We start from the raw sequence: 18,430 nt of genomic DNA, 5'->3' as shown, positions 1-18,430 counted from the left end.
AGTACTGTTAGGGTAATCCATGAAGCTGAATTTCATGTGCCGCTTGAACCGCAAGTCTCAGGTAGCCAATTAGTAGTTGGTGGAGAGTATGTAGCTGACATTGTGGAAGCTGAATTCCATGTGCCCACTGAAATGCAAACCTTGGGTAAACCTTTATTACCTGGTGAAGATAATGTAGTAGACATTAGTGATGATGAAGTAGAATTTCATTTGCCACTTGAACCGCAAGCCTCAGGTAGCCAATTAGTAGTTGGTAAAGAATATGATGCAGACGTTGAGGAAGCTGGATTTCATGTGCAGACTGAGCTGCAAGTCTCAGGTAGTCAATTACCTGGAGATTATGTAGTAGAAATTACAGAGGAAGCTGAGTTGCATAGGCTCATGGAACCCCAAGTCTCAGATGGTCAAATGGAATTGATAACTAAACACCAATTTGTAAATAAGTACAATGATATTTCTTTATGGCCTGAGTTGATAACCAGCAATATACGTGATTTCATAGTTATGGAAGGACCACAACCTTTGCCATCTTCAAATTACAGTTACCCAAGGGATAATAGAAAGAGGCACTTTTCATCTTCCTTTGGAATCCGTGTAATACCAAATAAAGAGAGGGTAACCAGGCGATGGCTACAGTATTCTATTTTGTCTGACAAGGTCTACTGCTTTTGCTGCAAGCTGTTCGATCCTAATCCAAAATCTAAACTTGGGAGTGATGGCATTAATAACTGGCAACATATTGGTACATATTTGAAAATGCATGATGGATCTCCAGAACACTTTAAAGCTAGTGAAAAGTGGCTTTCTGCAGAAATAAGCCTGAAGAGAAACAAAGGCATAGATAGAGACATGCAAGCTCAAATACAATCAGAGACCAATCGTTGGAAGGTGTTACTGGAAAGAATCATGACAGTTGTGGTATTTCTCTCAAGCAATAACTTAGCTTTTCGTGGCAAGTCTAACAAGTTATTCACACCGAATAATGGAAACTTTTTAAAGATGATTGAGCTATTGGGTAAATTTGACCCAATAATGATGGATCACTTGCGTCGAGTTACCTCGAAAGAAATCCATACTCATTATTGCCGCAATCTCATTCAGAATGAACTCATCAATTTAATGGGGAAACAAGTGAAAAATGCGATTCTTGATAAGGCAAAGAAGGCAAAATATTTTTCAATAATTTTGGATTGCACTCCAGATGTTAGCCGTACAGAACAGTTGTCACTGACCATACGGTTTGTGGATATTGCACGAGAAGACATCTCTGTTAAAGAACACTTTTTAACTTATCGTCCAGCAAATGACACTTCTGGAAAAGGACTTGTGGAACTTCTTTACAGCGAAATGTCAGAATGTGGTCTTGATATGGACAATTGCCATGGCCAGGGGTATGATAATGGAGCCAACATGATTGAAATAAACAAAGGTGTACAAAAGAGAGTTCTCGAGAAATATCCCCGAGCATTTTTTAATCCATGCGGTTGTCACAGTTTGAATTTGGTGATTGGTGATACTTCAAAAATCATCTGTAAAATCCGTTTTTCTTTTTGGTGTTCTTCAGAGATTGTTTACATTGTTTGCATCTTCTACAAAACGATGGAGCATTCTCAAAGAACACGTAAAAAATATGTCTTTGAAAAAAGTCTGTGAAACACGATGGGAATGCAGAATAGAAAGCTTGAAAGCAGTCCGTTATCAGATGGTTGAGATACATGAGGCACTCTTGGACATGGAAGAAAATATAGATGATCCATCATTATCGTCGGAGGCAAAATCACTTTCTTTAATTTTGGAAGACTTTAGTTTTATTCTTACTCTTATTATATGGTATGATCTTCTCTTCCAAGTGAACATTGTCAGCAAATCTATGCAATCTGGGTCTATTGATCTGCCACTTTGCAACAACCTACTACAGGTCTGCAATAGATTTGTGAAAGATTACCGAAGTTCTGGCTACGTATCCGCTATGGTTACTGCTAAAGAAATAGCTTCAGTTTTAGGGATTGAGCTAAGAGTAAAGATGCATAAAAGGCAGAGAACCAAGAAAAGAATGTTTGAGTATGAGGGCCATGATGAGACTCCTCAAGAAGATGAAGATTGTTTCAGGGCAACAGTATTTTACCCACTAATTGACAACATGACTACATCACTTGAAAGGCGTTTTAGACAATTGTCTAAGCACAACAAAACATGGAACTTTCTCTACAACATCAAAATGTTACCTGAAAAAGAAGAGCTGCTTAAATTGTGCAATGACTTGGAGCATATCCTGAACAATAATACTGAATCTGATAATGATGGTTTTCAGTTGTCTGAAGAACTAAAATATATTCAGCCTACTATTGTCAAAGACTCTGTCACACCCTTAGAAGTCCTGCAGCACATTTCCCAAACTGATACAGTAGGATTATTTCCAAATGTGTGGGTCACACTAAGAATCATGCTTACCATTCCAATTACAGTTGCTAGTGGTGAAAGAAGCTTTAGTAAGCTAAAATTGATAAAGACCTATTTACGATCCACAATGTCTGAGGAGAGGTTATCATCACTTGCTATACTGTCAATTGAGAACGAAATGGTCGAAAGCATAGATTATACTGCGGCAGTACAATCTTTTGCTGCTGCGAAGTCTAGGAAAGTTTCATTTGTGTAGGAAATCATTACATTCCTTTTCTTTAAAGGAATGACCTTTTGAGCACTATTATATTTCGATTCTTTAAAATGTGAGCTATAGAGTATAACGTGAACCTTAAACATTTTTTAAAAAGGCTTTGCATTTGTGGTAAACCGTTATTGTGCACTTAATGCAAGGGAAGGGTCTTAAAGTTTTATTTATTTTCTTTTTACAGCACTTTTTTTTTATTTTCTATTGTAAGCTGCTATATATTACAAAAAAAATACCATGATGTAAATAAAGATAAACCTTGATATACTTTTATCATTTTGTGCAATCTGTGACAGTGAAGGCTATTTACTTTTTTTTGTAATCATAAGTTTTATTTTAATCAATTTACTCTATTGGACTTTTAAATTGTTTATATTGATTCTCTGTATAAAGTTATTCTTGTGCACTTATTGCAAGTGAAGCCTCTTCACTCTTTTCTTGTAACTAAACTAATTTATATTAATGCACTCTCTATATTGTATAAAGTGAACTTTATAACAGCTGAACAATGTTTATCCTGCTTCTTTACATAAAGTTATTGTGTGCACTTATTACAAGTAATGCCTCTTGACTTTTTTTTCTGATTTAAAGTCTTATATTACATTACAAAATTTTAAACCCTATTTACACCATTTATCAAAACAGTATATATGAAATTTACTGGGGGGGGGCGCTTTCTGGAATTTTTTGGGGGGCGCATTTGGGATTTGTGGGGGGGGGGCGCATTTACAAAGTTCGCACTGGGAGCCAGATTGTCTAGAAACTGCACTGGGAGCGTGCTACATTTTTCAAACTGCCATCGGAATATTGCCCTTGAAATACTGTACAGCTGGATACCAAACGCCACCTCCTAACCTAATTCTGTCCCCTCATATCCTGTAAAGTTGAATCCCTCTGTTGTTATACATTTGAAGCAAATGTAACTCACTGGTGTGGTGCATGTAGGCTATGTGTAAATTATGCACTATGTGGATTAAATATCAGATATCTTTGTGGCTTTTCCATGCAAATTCGTATGCTACCGTATTTACTCATACCACGCGCTAATACGCAGGACCTCATGAGCCAATATACGCAGCGTACGGGCATGCGCACGCACGGCAGAACAAGCACTCGTACGGAGGCCACCTTTGTGGTGTTTGTACGTGATGCGTGTGACTATAATATTTTCGACTTCGACAGTCCACCCTTTGGTAGTCAATAACTGCCACATATAGCTAATAAAACTGAAAATATTACATATACATTATACACAAAGTTCGGATGACCGGGGCAGAGTTATAGGTGGGAAATTAATAGCCCAGTGGGATAGGAAAAAGCATGTATGTATGTATGTATGAATTAATGTCAATGGGGCATGTATCATCAGAGGGGCATGTATCATCGTGCCGTACATGTTCTAAGTAAGCTTCGAGGTATTGCAAAGTATACATTAAATCCTTCTCATCCCGTATTAAGGGTCTGTACATGGGCAAACAAACACTACCGAGCACTTTTCGGGCAAGGGAGATTAGCCCTCACCTTTCAGGCTTCTTATACGAACAATTTATCTGATACATGGTGGGGAAAAGTATGTGTGTGCAACTATATGTAGAAAATATTTATTGACTATGTGTGCCATTAACTGAAGTTTGCAGAGATGAGGGTAAGACACATAAAAATACATTCACATAAATTTGGGTATGGTTGACGTATTTTCCAGTTGGATGTTTCTGGGTAGAGGGGGAAACAGAAAAATGGTGAAAGAAACAGGCCATGAAATTAACTTGCAATACTTATCATAACACTGTTTCTACGGATGGGTCATAAATCAAATCTGCTGCTGTAATAACGCCCTCACTCCTTAGACTCATCAAATTTGTGCTGTGTTTGCGGCGCATCAAAATTCAAACACATCTGAATATCAGACCAATAATTATGACGACACCCAGGATACAAAGGAGAAACTTTCCTACACTCGCAATTACATTTTGAGCCCATTCTCCTAACCCAGAGAACCTTTTGAGTGGGTTCAACCATGAGGCCCAGCCGGCCAGTTCATTACCCACAGCCGTCAAGGTAAGGTTGTGTTTCCTTCTGAACTCCCACTTTAACTGCAAGATCTCATCCATCTTTTGATCGATGATCTCCGTTGGATCTTCAGTGCTATTCGTAATATACGTACAGCACTTCACCCCATATTGAGTTGCCAGAGAAACACAATACCCACCCGTCACATAAATAAGGACCACCCTGTGCTGGATGGCTCCTTCTTGTAGGCTTGTAGCTCCCTACCCATATACCTGAAGGTTTAATTATACATCTCAGTGATATTATCTATCAAGTTCGCCAGCGCATGGATGTACTTATAATTTATAGTTCCTCTGGCAGTATGGGTGATATCTAATGCGAGAAGGAACTGAATCCCGGTGGATTCATGGATCAAATCTCAGGCTGCGTGCTCTGTCCTATCTATGAGGTGTCTCTTGACGATGTGTTCATAATGGGTATGAGTATAAGGAGTCTAAGCATTGTGGTGAATGTCTTTCATTTTGTCGTGTGCTATGGTCATAACCTCTGGTAGTACTCTCCCAATATAACACAACCCTTCAGAGCTCGGAGTAAGCCACTTGTACGCTTTCCTCCCACATATGAAGTAGGCATCATCTGGAAGAACATACGGGACAAAATGCAACAGAACCATATCACATATCTTTCTTATAAAGAAACCGATCCCTAGTTCTTTCATTTGCTCAGTACAAGTATCAGGCTGGATGATGTGGGCACAATACCCCTGCGACACTCTCCCAGCCTACATGGTTTTGATCCCACGTGTATACCTATAACGAAAGTACTTCCCACTGGTGGCTATCCTGTGTACAAGTTCGGAGTCGATAGGTATTCTATCAGCTCTGTGTGAAAAGGTCAGTCTGATTATTCTATGTCACTTCCCAATTTCCTGGTTTACGGAAATTGGACACATTAAAGCACAACAGTGACCTATCTACATGGTACTGGTGGAGCTTCAAGTTAGGGGGCATAGATATATTGAATTTCTTGTCCACCGGTTTCCCTCCCCCCCCATAATTCGAGTACCTCATCTATCGTTAAAGGGTATGGCACTAATCCCGACTTACTCTGTCCTTGAAGTACCTGTGAGCACACCAACCATTCTGTCTGGTTTAAGACCGTACCCACTAATGAGTGGTAATCACTCAAAGGATGCCTGCCAATGTCAATATTACTGTTTGACTGACATCTCTGGATGCACCCATCTTCGACTATGTTCTCGCAATGTTTACATATGTAACCCCTCCCCTAATACTCTAATTATTGGGCTTCTCACTAATACCCCTTTTACACCTACGAGCACGGGTCGCAGCCGGGAGCCTGACACGGGAGCTGCCCCCTGCTGCGACCCGTGCTCGGTCCCTTTCCCATTAGCAGTCACAACCCGGCATATGCCGGGTTGGTGACGCTTCTAGCTACACGGCAGGGGCGGCGCAGGGAGATCACATGATCTCCCAGCGCCGCCCATCCATACAGTGTAAACGGGAGCCGTGTCGCATCGACACGGCTCCCGTTTACACTACACCCTACCCGGATCATTCCCGTGTCCTACCCAGGTAAATAGCCGGGTAGGATTCACGGGTCACTTGATCCGGGTTTACCCTTTTCCACTTGCCAAAAACACGGGTAAATGCGCGCCCCCGTGCATTTACCCGTGTTTTTTGAGCTAGTGGAAAAGGGGTATAAGGGATGATTACTTGGTATTTGTGCCTCCACCCAAGCCGATTATCTAGGCTTGCCTGGGTAAGCCCCACCTTTTCTTTGTGTCCTTTATATGTACTCTAAATGCAAATCTATCTATATCATAACTGTATATATGTGTACATTCCTCTCAGTATAATATTATACCTTTGTCTTCTGTTTCCACTTCCAGGGTCTCCAGATGGAATTTCAAAATTCACATTAGTATATGGTAAGTATAAACACATGTATTTATTTATCCCAAAAATAATGAAAGGGTGAATGTATACATTTATTATAAACCTGGTAAGTTAAATTATATGTTTTATTTTTATTCCATACAACTACTTCCCTTTCAGGAACCTATACAAGTTGTCTGCATGCATACACAAAAATTACCTTAAGGCTAGTATGAGAGTGACCCGGGTACTCCTAAAATAGTAGTGCATTACAATGGCCAATAAAACTCATAAAATGAAGCAGTACTTTATAATAAATATTTAACACCAAGTCCTTAGCAAAATAACATTCTCCTCTCCTTTCTTAGTCGGTGAGTGAAGTGATGATCTCAATGCTGAATGTTACTGTAGCAAATCCTGTTAAAAATGTTGCAATATATTGCCAACTATGTTTCTCTTTTGACTATTGGATAAAGGTGTATTTTCTTTAGTTGTAACAGACATCAGCTTTCCATTACTATCCAAGCAATAAAAGAGAGACTATAGCTGAATAATTCTATACTGAACTCCTTAGAAATTTTAGAGTTTCATATCCCGGGTTGCTGTGTTCCTTTAACAACTGCCTGCTGAAGTATTTCCAGTCATTATTGTCCTTTCTGTGTATGCAGCCTGATTAAATGCACTAACACTTTAATTCCGGGATGCGGCATTAACGCCTCCCTAACTCTCCTCCTCGGACCAGCTGACAGTCCTGTGTGATGACCTCAATAATATATATATATTACACCTTTAGATTAAAATGCTATAAGTTAATGCTTGAGCCCAAATGCCAGGCTATAATAGTGTTGGTTATTCACTTACTATCCACTGCAATATAGTTTATGTGGATATGGACTTGTGTCCACCTGACATCCCTGTGCTTTTAGTTATAATTGACCAACTGCAGGAGGCTACTTGATTACTTTACACACCGTTAGCAATAATATGTCTCTTTCTTTACTTCCCCAACGTGTAGTAATGTTAGATATTGTTCATTCTGGGTAGATTATGCTTATAGTTATCTGTTTAAAATGGTGCTAAGGATGCCTAGCGCTGGTATTCTTGTGCCTAGGTTAGGTGTGCAAAAGGTGTAAGATGATGGGGTTGTTCACTCACGCTTTAGTTGCACTGATGCGGTGCTGAGAGCTCCCCCTCCTCCTCCTCCTTTTCTATGACACAGCGTAAGGTGGGCGGAGATCCCTCTATTCATTACACCGACACTTCACTTCGCTGTCTTAGCAACCAGAGTGGCTTCTCTGGTTGCTATGGGCCGTCACTCCCACTAGAGTCAGTCCTCCTCTTCCCTTGTCCGCCTCGGGGATACCGCTACACTTGCCGCCTGGGTCCTGCTGGCGCCGCTGTAGCCAGCCTCAGCACTCCTCCGATGGGACCAGCGCCGGTGTTAGGCGCCGGGGTCCGATCAGCGGTGCGGCCCGGCGCCTAGCAACCAGGGACGCCGGGCGCGTGCAGCCGCCGGCTCCCTGGCAACGCTGACGCCGGGCGCACGCAGCCGCCCGGACCTTAGCAACGGTGACGCCACGTTCGGCCCGCGTTCCCCGTTGCCACGTAGGCTCCCTTTGGACTTCCCACAGACGCCGGTGATAGCTTCCTGTTTGCCTGAGTCTGCTGCAGAGAGTTCCCAGTCCCGGTCTATTCGGTTGTTCCTGTCCTCAGAGATCCTGTACTCGGAAGTTACCATCTGTTCCTGGAGTCTGACCGAGCACCTTTAACATCTGGTGGTGTTCGTGAGTCGCGGCGCAGCCGTGTGTTGCGGCTTGTCCGCTACAGTTTATTATTTTGTTTATATTGTGTTCTGGAGCTTTGCGGAGGATTCCGCTTCCACAAGATCCACTCTGGTGTCCAGCGGTGCCGGATAGGAGTGTCGGATCAGTGGATCTTCGGTTGTCCTTTTCCCTGGCGGCTAGTCCGCACATACCTTTTGATTTAGTTAAGTTAGCTTGTAACCCCTGGCTTGGTTGCTTAGTCAGAGGGCCCCTTGTTATCACCCTGTCTCGGACTTCCCCTTGTCTCCCATTAAGACCTGCGGGGGCATCGGGGTTGGGCAGACATAATCCGCCCTTCGAACGCGGCTGCCATGGGCTCAAGCAACCATAGTCTCGCAGGGGATTTCTGATAACACGGGCGAGACAACGGAGTTAGGGCGCCAGGGGTTACTAGGCCCTCCAGCTCCCACTACCAGCATATTGTTCCTGTACTCAGATCCCTGCTATAAGATCTTCTCCGGTCTGGAGTACAGGAATCATAACATTATCACCGGCCAGACAAAAGAAAAGATTTAACTTGCAGTAAAATTTTTTCACTTTTTAGTTGGGAGAATTTGTCGGCCTTATGAATCCCGCCGGTGTTGGGCCAAATCCTGGCCAGCTTCTAGTTAGTCAGATTCAAGAACTTACTCAGATGGTTCAGGATCTGTCCCTCCGGGTGAGGTCACAGGAAGATCTGTTACGGACTTCCCCGAGGGTCATCCCTGAACCAAAAATGCACCTGCCTGACCGTTTTTCTGGGGATAGAAAACAGTTCTTTAATTTTAAAGAATCTTGCAAACTATATTTTCGTTTAAGGCCAGTCTCCTCAGGTACGGAGGCTCAGCGGGTTGGGATTATAATTTCTCTGCTTCAAGGGGATCCTCAGACCTGGGCTTTTGGTTTAAAGACAGACGATCCGGCCTTATCGTCTGTAGACGCCTTTTTAAAATCTTTAGGGCTATTGTATGACGACCCTGATAGAGAGGCATCCGCAGAAAGTCACTTGCGTGCTCTTAGACAGGGTAGGAATCCCGCAGAGAATTATTGTACGGAGTTTCGCCGTTGGTCGAACGACTGTGGCTGGAATGACCCAGCCCTGCGCAGTCAGTTTCGCCTCGGCTTATCTGAAGCTATAAAAGACAGTCTCCTCCAGTATCCCGCTCCTGAGACTCTCGATAACCTCATGGAGCTCTCTATTAAAATAGATCGTCGGCTCAGAGAGCGGAGGGCTGAAAAAGGGGCATCTGTCGGGTCTTCTCCATGTGTTCCTTCCATCCCGGTAGACATGGAGGAGCCTATGCAGCTTGGTTTCTCCAAATTGTCTCCGGAAGAAAGAACCAGGAGGCAAGATTCTGGTCTGTGTTTATACTGCGGGGGTAAGGGACATTTTGCCCGTAGTTGTCCAAACAAGTCGGGAAACTTCCTGACCAAGTGAGTTGTGAGGGGGTTCACTTTGGTCTACAGCTCATCTCCTCAAATAATTCACTGTTGGTTCCTGCTAAAGTTTCCTATGGCAGCCTCTGTTCCTCAGTCTCTGCTTTTGTGGACAGTGGAGCTGCAGGAAACTTTATGGATTTAGCATGGGCCAAGGCCTTAGGTATTCCTCAGCTAACCTTGGGTAGGTGTGTCACCATGCATGGTTTAGATGGGAGTTCCTTATCCAATGGGGTTATTTCTCTATGTACACCTCCTGTTTTGCTCTCGGTGGGAGCTCTGCATTCTGAAAAGATTGAGTTTTTCCTTACCCATTGTCCAGCAGTTCCTGTGGTTCTGGGTCACCCTTGGCTGGCCTTTCATAATCCCATCATAGATTGGCAGTCTGGGGAGATCCTACAATGGGGTACCATCTGTGATAAAGAATGTATTACACTTCCTATACGAGTAGCTGCCGCCAGTTCCGCACATATTCCTGGGGAATACCAGGATTTTGTTGATGTGTTCTCCAAGGGAAATGCGGATATTTTGCCTCCCCATAGGCCTTATGATTGTACCATTGAGTTAATTCCTGGTGCCACGTTACCGAAAGGAAGGTTATATGCATTGTCGGGTCCTGAAACTGTAGCCATGAATGAGTATGTGAAAGAAAGCCTTGAGAAAGGATTTATCAGGCCATCTAAATCCCCTTTAAGTGCAGGTTTCTTCTTCGTAGAGAAGAAGGATGGTTCACTCAGACCCTGCATTGACTTTAGAGCTTTGAATAAAATCTCAGTAAAGAATACTTACCCTCTGCCGCTGATCTCTGTCCTCTTTGATCAGCTACGTTCGGCTGTTATTTTTTCTAAGATTGACCTGAGAGGAGCATATAACCTCATCAGAATCAGGTCAGGGGATGAGTGGAAAACGGCATTCAGTACTCAGTCAGGCCACTATGAGTATCTGGTCATGCCATTCGGCCTATCTGACGCTCCGGCAGTTTTCCAGGATCTCATTAATGATGTGCTCCGTGAGTTTCTGGGAAGATTCGTTGTGGTCTATTTAGACGATATTTTGATATATTCTGACTCTGTAGAACAACATGTTACCCAGGTGCGTCAGGTGCTAAAGAAATTACGTGAAAATCACTTATATGCCAAGCTGGAGAAGTGTGAATTTCATGTCACGGAGGTATCCTTTTTAGGGTACATTATTTCCCCTCGGGGATTCCGAATGGAACCAAAAAAGCTCCAAGCCATCCTTAGTTGGGCGCAACCCACCAACTTAAAAGCAATTCAGCGCTTTTTAGGGTTTGCGAACTACTATAGAAGATTTATTCACTCTTTCTCTGACTTAGTTGCTCCCATTGTGGCCCTTACTAAGAAGGGAGCTGATCCTACCAATTGGTCATGTGAAGCTGAGTTATCTTTTCAGGCCTTAAAACAAGCTTTTGTCTCAGCCCCTGTCCTTAGACATCCCAACCCAGAATTACCTTTCATTGTTGAGGTTGATGCCTCGGAGGTCGGAGTAGGGGCTATCCTTTCTCAGAAGGATCCTGATTCTTGTGAGCTACATCCTTGTGCCTTTATGTCCAGGAAATTCTCATCTGCAGAATCCAACTACGATGTTGGTAACCGGGAATTGCTGGCTATTAAATGGGCTTTCGAGGAGTGGAGACATTGGCTTGAAGGAGCGACCCATACCATTTCAGTTTTGACTGATCACAAAAATCTTCAATACATTGAATCGGCTAAACGGCTGAATGCCCGACAGGCTCGTTGGGCTTTATTTTTTACGCGTTTCAAATTCACTATCACCTTCAGACCAGGTTCCAAAAATACCAAGGCAGATGCCCTGTCACGCAGTTTTCTTCCGATGCAAGACAACAGTCCTGTTACTCCCATACTTCCGCCTTCAGTCATTCAGGCAGGTCTCACACAGGGTGTATTTTCTCAATTGAAGCTGCTTCAACATCAAGCCCCGGGAAATACTCCTGCTGGTCGTCTTTTTGTCCCTGAGTTTTTGAGAGCAACTGTTTTGGCGGAGTTTCATGATAGCAAAGTTGCCGGGCATCTGGGAATCGCTAAGACTTTGGAATTAGTATCCCGCTCAGTATGGTGGCCTGGTCTTTCCAAAGACATTAAAGAGTTTGTTTTTTCGTGTCAGGTCTGTGCACAGCATAAAGTTCCCCGTTCTTTGCCTATTGGTCAACTTATGCCCTTGAATGTTCCTCTTAGGCCATGGTCGCATATCTCCATGGATTTTGTGGTGGATCTCCCTCTGTCAGCCGGATGCCGAGTCATATGGGTGGTAGTAGACCGTTTTAGCAAGATGGCCCATTTTATTGCTCTTCCCCGATTGCCATCTGCCCAGGGATTGGCAGTCTTGTTCCTCCGTCATGTTTTCAGACTCCATGGGTTACCCACTGATATTGTTTCTGACAGGGGTCCACAATTCATTGCACAATTTTGGAAGTCTTTTTGTGCTTCATTAAAGATGAAATTATCATTAACCTCCGGCTATCATCCACAATCCAATGGACAGACTGAGCGAGTTAACCAATCTCTTAAACAATATTTGCGTTTGTACTCGGCCAAACTCCAAAATGACTGGTCTGAGTTTCTTCCATTGGCGGAGTTTGCTTATAATAATGCCTGTCATTCCTCCACCAATGTGTCTCCATTTTTTGCAGTTTTTGGTTTTCACCCCAGAGCTAATTCATTTTTTCAACATTCCTCTGTCTCCTCTCTGGCCCTGACCTCTCATCTTAAACTTATTTGGAAAAAAGTGCACCTGGCCCTCAGAAAAGCAGCTTTCCGGGAAAAAAAAATTTCTGACAGGCTCCGGCGGCCGTGCACTTTTAAAGTAGGAGACAGGGTGTGGTTGTCGACTCGCAACATTAAACTTCGACAAACCTCTGCCAGATTGGGTCCTAGATTTATTGGACCATTTCTCATTATCAAAAAAGTCAATCCAGTTGCTTTCCGGTTCTGTTTACCAAAAACTTTACGGATCGGAAATACCTTCCATTGCTCATTGCTTAAACCATATGTTTCGTCCAGCAGATTTCCTCGTGGAGGGTCTCAGGGGAGATCACCAGTTAATGTACAGGGGCAGCAGGAGTTCTTGGTGGAGAAGGTTCTCGATTCCAAGTTGTCCCGGGGTCGGCTTTATTTTTTGGTGCATTGGAAAGGTTATGGTCCAGAAGAAAGGTCTTGGGTCCTGGATAAAGATCTCCATGCCCCGAGGCTCAAGAGGGCATTTTTTCGAGAATTTCCTCGGAAACCTGGCTTTAGGGGTTCCTTGACCCCTCCTCAAGGGGGGGGTACTGTTAGGCGCCGGGGTCCGATCAGCGGTGCGGCCCGGCGCCTAGCACCCAGGGACGCCGGGCGCGTGCAGCCGCCGGCTCCCTGGCAACGCTGACGCTGGGCGCACGCAGCCGCCCGGACCTTAGCAACGGGGACGCCACGTTCGGGCCGCGTTCCCCGTTGCTGGGTCTTCTATCAGGATCATTATGTGCTGGCCGTGCAGCATGCAAGCTGCACGGCATTACATTAATTACCCAGTCTGGCTCCTGATTGGGGAGCCCACAGTTATAGGCTCCCTTTGGACTTCCCACAGACGCCGGTGATAGCTTCCTGTTTGCCTGAGTCTGCTGCAGAGAGTTCCCAGTCCCGGTCTATTCGGTTGTTCCTGTCCTCAGAGATCCTGTACTCGGAAGTTACCATCTGTTCCTGGAGTCTGACCGAGCACCTTTAACATCTGGTGGTGTTCGTGAGTCGCGGCGCAGCCGTGTGTTGCGGCTTGTCCGCTACAGTTTATTATTTTGTTTATATTGTGTTCTGGAGCTTTGCGGAGGATTCCGCTTCCACAAGATCCACTCTGGTGTCCAGCGGTGCCGGATAGGAGTGTCGGATCAGTGGATCTTCGGTTGTCCTTTTCCCTGGCGGCTAGTCTGCACATACCTTTTGATTTAGTTAAGTTAGCTTGTAACCCCTGGCTTGGTTGCTTAGTCAGAGGGCCCCTTGTTATCACCCTGTCTCGGACTTCCCCTTGTCTCCCATTAAGACCTGCGGGGGCATCGGGGTTGGGCAGACATAATCCGCCCTTCGAACGCGGCTGCCATGGGCTCAAGCAACCATAGTCTCGCAGGGGATTTCTGATAACACGGGCGAGACAACGGAGTTAGGGCGCCAGGGGTTACTAGGCCCTCCAGCTCCCACTACCAGCATATTGTTCCTGTACTCAGATCCCTGCTATAAGATCTTCTCCGGTCTGGAGTACAGGAATCATAACAGCCGGACCTCTTCCGCTCATTGGAGCCAGACCTCACGGCTCCCGGATCCGCGGGTGTCCACTGCAGCTCCGGCACAACGGTGAGTACATAAATAGCACTCACGCTGCCGCCCGTCAGCGCCTCTCCATCTGCCCTGCTCCGGTCACATCACCTGGACTCCGCTGGCCGCTGTGACAATATACAGCTCTGTCAGCTGCACAGGAGATCCAGGTGTGCACTCTCGCAGGGGGAACCGCAGTCTGCCTAGCGCTGGTGGGGAGCTTTATTTATACTCCTCTAAGCTACGGCTCGTGCCCCCCTTCTTCCCGCCTAAGCCTCGAGCTGTACCCCCCGGTCAGTGGCGCTGTAGTGCTCGTGGGGCGCTCGTGGCATTCTAGAGCTTTCTGTCAGAGCTGTTAGTGGCTGACAGAATGATCACCGACCACAATTACTGAATCCATATAGCCTCTCCCTCTCTGTCTCTTTTGTGCTAAGTTACCACAGGCTGAAATGTCAAACACATGCACCCATACACATATACTTTAACAAATAAAGTACAGATATTTATCCCCTCCAAATCCATCTATATACATATATATATATATATATATATATATATGTATATTTCATCATATATATATATATATATATATATATATATATATATTCTACTACACATATATTTTTTTTACACCTATTACAGGTTGAGTATCCAATATCCAAATATTCCGAAATACGGAATATTCCGAAATACGGACATTTTTGAATGAGAGTGAGATAGTGAAACCTTTGTTTTTGATGACTCAATGTACACAAACTTTGTTTAATACACAAAGTTATTAAAAATATTGTGTTAAATGACCTTCAGGCTGTGTGTATAAGGTGTATATGAAACATAAATGAATTGTGTAAATGTAGACACACTTTGTTTAATGCACAAAGTTATAAAAAATATTGGCTAAAATTACTTTCACGCTGTGTATATAAGGTGTATATGTAACGTAAATACATTATGTGCTTAGATTTAGGTCCCATCACCATGATATCTCATTATGGTATGCAATTATTCCAAAATACGGAAAAATCTGATATCCAAAATACATCTGGTACCAAGCATTTTGGATAAGGGATACTCAACCTGTATATTTATTGTGAAATTTCTCCTAACAAGATATATCTATATGAACATCAGGCATTGAATTGTAAATGAACCAAACATTTTTTTTTTTTACTATCAATAAATATATTAATCTCATGCTAAACTATCGGTAATATATAATATTCGTGTTACACATATATAATATTCATCAGACAATAACCCTTCACATTGCCTCCGAGCTCCGTGACTACCAGATCTCTTACTGATACCAGCCTTTACTAGAGTGATATGCTGCTCCTGGGGTCCTACGAATCCGTACTCTCCATCAGAACCCATTCCAGATCCTTGCTCGACGTCTCGGGGGCCCTCACGAAAACAGATTGTCCTGATCAAAAACAGAGTCACAAGAAAAAGCCAAAACACAGTCTCTTGGTGTGGGTCCATTTCGTTAAGGAGCAAAAATAGGAAGAGAAACAAAAAGAAAAATGCAGTGGGGGTGAAAAAAGAAAAATGGTACGACAACCGTCCTTGATTTTGTTGTTCTCCGCGCTCAGGTGCCACCCAACAGTCCTGCCTCTCAGCTTTCCCGGAACAGATTCTCTAGTGATACGAGGTTCTCTTCACCTTTCTCTTTGTCATGAGTTTTCTCTGGGTCAGTAACCTTCTTGCAGTGGGACGAGTGGACCCAAGTTTCTCTCTCGGCAACCTTTAGTGCTGTCGTGCTGGTCAACAAAACTTGATACGGTCCTTCCCACCTGTCTATGAGGCAACCTGAGCGTAAAACATTTCGAATCATCACATAATCCCCAGGTTCAATGTCATGACAATTACTGTTTGGTAGGTCAGGAATTGTCAGTTTTAGATTCCTTTGCTGGCTTCTCAGTTGCTGGCTCATCCTAAACAAATATTGCACAGTTATTTCATTATTGCACTTCAAATCATCCTGGGGGTCTATCATTACATGGGGTTGTCGTCCAAAAAGAACTTCGAAGGGTGATGAGCGGTGACCTGGGTGTGGTTCTGATGCTGTACAACACTAGTGGCAATGCTTCTGGCCACAACAATCCAGTTTCAGCCATCACTTTGCTCAGCTTGTTCTTAATAGTGCTGTTCATTCTCTTCACCTTCGCACTTGCCTGTGGCCGGTGTGGAGTATGCAGCTTACTATTAATACCCATCAGTTTGCACATGACCTGAAAGACTTCACCTGTAAAATGGGTACCCCTATCACTTTCAATCATTCAAGGGATACCATATCTGCACACAAATTCCTGCACGATTTTCTTTGCAGTGAACACAGCAGTATTTGTGGCAGCGAGGAATGCTTCTACGCAGTTTGAAAAGACATCGGTGCATACTAACACATACTTTAAATTCCTACAGGGTGGTAACTGTATGAAGTCGATCTGTATTACCTGAAAAGGTCCATCTGTAGGAGGGATATGGGATGGCTGCGTTGGTATTTCCTTACCAATATTCTTCCTCAAGCAAGTAAGACATGTCATTGCTTTCTGACCTGCATGAGAAGAGAACCCTGGTGCACTCCAGTAGGCTCTTACTAGTTTGCACATACCTTCCTTACCCAGATGAGTCAGACCATGTGCCGCCTCAGCTAGGCTCGGGAGATATGCCCTGGGGGCCACTGGCATACCGTGTCCATCTGTCCAAAGTCCTTAGTACTCTTGATGATATACCTTCGCCTTCCAGACCGCCTTCTCCTGTAGGGAACACAAATTTTGCATTTCAATTAACTGTTGCATGTTAACCGTGTAAAATGTCATCAGTTGTGTGATGTTGGTTTGTATGGTAGTGCTTACTGCTGATTTTGCAGCTTCGTCTGCCCGGCTGCTACAAAGTGAAATTGGGTCTTGGTTGTGTGTGCTTTACACTTGATAACAGCCACTCTGTCCAGATCCTGTATTGCTGTCAGAAGCCTCTTGATGTATGGCGCATGCGCTACAGGTGTGCCAGCTGCCGTCATAAAATTTCTGAGGTGCCACAGGGCCCAAAAATCATGCACCACTCCAAAGGCATTGTGACAGAATATACTGTCCAAGGTCCATTCTGACTATGTTGTAGTAGCTCTTGTTCTTAAACAGGGCCAGGTGTGACGTGTTATGCTGGACCAGTCACTAGACACCAATAGCAGGAAGCTGGGAGCAGTTGGAGCCCTCTGAGGTCACATATGACTATAAAAGGATAAAACAGGGAGTGACTGGCTATCTTCTCCCATCACCAAGGGATTAATTGCATCAAGATCCCATTGTTCTCCCCTAGGACTGAGCCAGACACTGAGGCATGCGAACAGTAGGGGGGATCTCCTCATGACTCATCTCTTTTACAGACCCTCATTGAGCTCTTCCAATCAGGAGGGACTTTGGTGGTGGAAATTGGAATGTTGTTTAAAAAGGGAAGGCAAGAGATCTCCAGGGTGTGTGTGAGTTTGGCTTCTAAAAGCTACTAGTCCTGGAGTCTCAGCTCCTGCTAGTGTGCTGAGGATTTTGCCTGGGAGCATCGTGGCTACTGGATTACCCACTTTTCTCTGGATTTGCAGACTTGTTGGCTCTGCTGTATGAACACTGCTTGAAACTCCTGTGATCCTCCACAATTATACTACATCCAGACAAGAGCATGTGGGAAAGTGCTGGGAAGTCTGACGGTAAACTGCTGTTTATTGGGACCTGTTGTTCTGGGGTTAATTTCAACTGTGTTTATCTTATAGTTGTTTAGAGATCTTGTACTAAGTAAATCCCTAATAAATATATTGTTATATCTTTATCTGTCTCCTGTCTGCGTGACCTGACCCAGAAGTCCTGGAGTACACTCTGAGGGGTAAATTTACTAAGATGGGAGTTCTATTTAAGATGGGATGTTGCCCCTAGCAACCAATCAGATTCCAGATATTATCTTTTAGAAGGTGCTAGATAAATGAGAAGTAGAATCTGATTGGTTACTATGGGCAACATCCCATCTTAAATAGAACTCCCATTTTAGTAAATATTCCCCTGAGTTTATGCTCTAATACTCCTGGTCTTCACAATTGGTGGCAGACAGTGGGGTCACGCAGTCCCGTCCAGTGGGAAGAGCATAAGGTGCTGTATAGAGATACACGAAGCTCTACAGAACAGGTTTCAGTAAAAAGTAGCCAAGTAACATCAGTCCCATCAGATAACCCAAGAGACATCTCAGGAAGAATGGCTAGTGAAGCTGCAATAGGCGATTTAAGGGAAGCAGAGAAATATTACAGGAGGACTAGGAAAC

The 18,430-nt window shown here is 43.9% G+C and overlaps 1 protein-coding gene across 1 annotated transcript; it reads left to right on the top strand.

Moving 5' to 3' along the window:
- Positions 1 to 1,702: 1,702 nt before the first annotated feature.
- On the top strand, positions 1,703 to 2,656 carry LOC135030453 (52 kDa repressor of the inhibitor of the protein kinase-like). The gene has a single exon (XM_063953936.1). It carries the CDS (start codon positions 1,703 to 1,705, stop codon positions 2,654 to 2,656), a length of 954 nt encoding a protein of 317 aa, XP_063810006.1.
- The last annotated feature ends 15,774 nt before the right edge of the window (positions 2,657 to 18,430 follow it).

Source organism: Pseudophryne corroboree, chromosome 2 (genome assembly GCF_028390025.1).
Source record: "Pseudophryne corroboree isolate aPseCor3 chromosome 2, aPseCor3.hap2, whole genome shotgun sequence".
Classification (NCBI taxonomy): Eukaryota; Metazoa; Chordata; class Amphibia; order Anura; family Myobatrachidae; genus Pseudophryne; species Pseudophryne corroboree.
This window is presented reverse-complemented; position numbering and strand designations above follow the sequence as displayed.

Bases quoted from the DNA above. Each gene is read 5' to 3' on its own strand.
- LOC135030453 (XM_063953936.1), top strand. From the start codon at position 1,703: ATGGTTGAGATACATGAGGCACTCTTGGACATGGAAGAAAATATAGAT.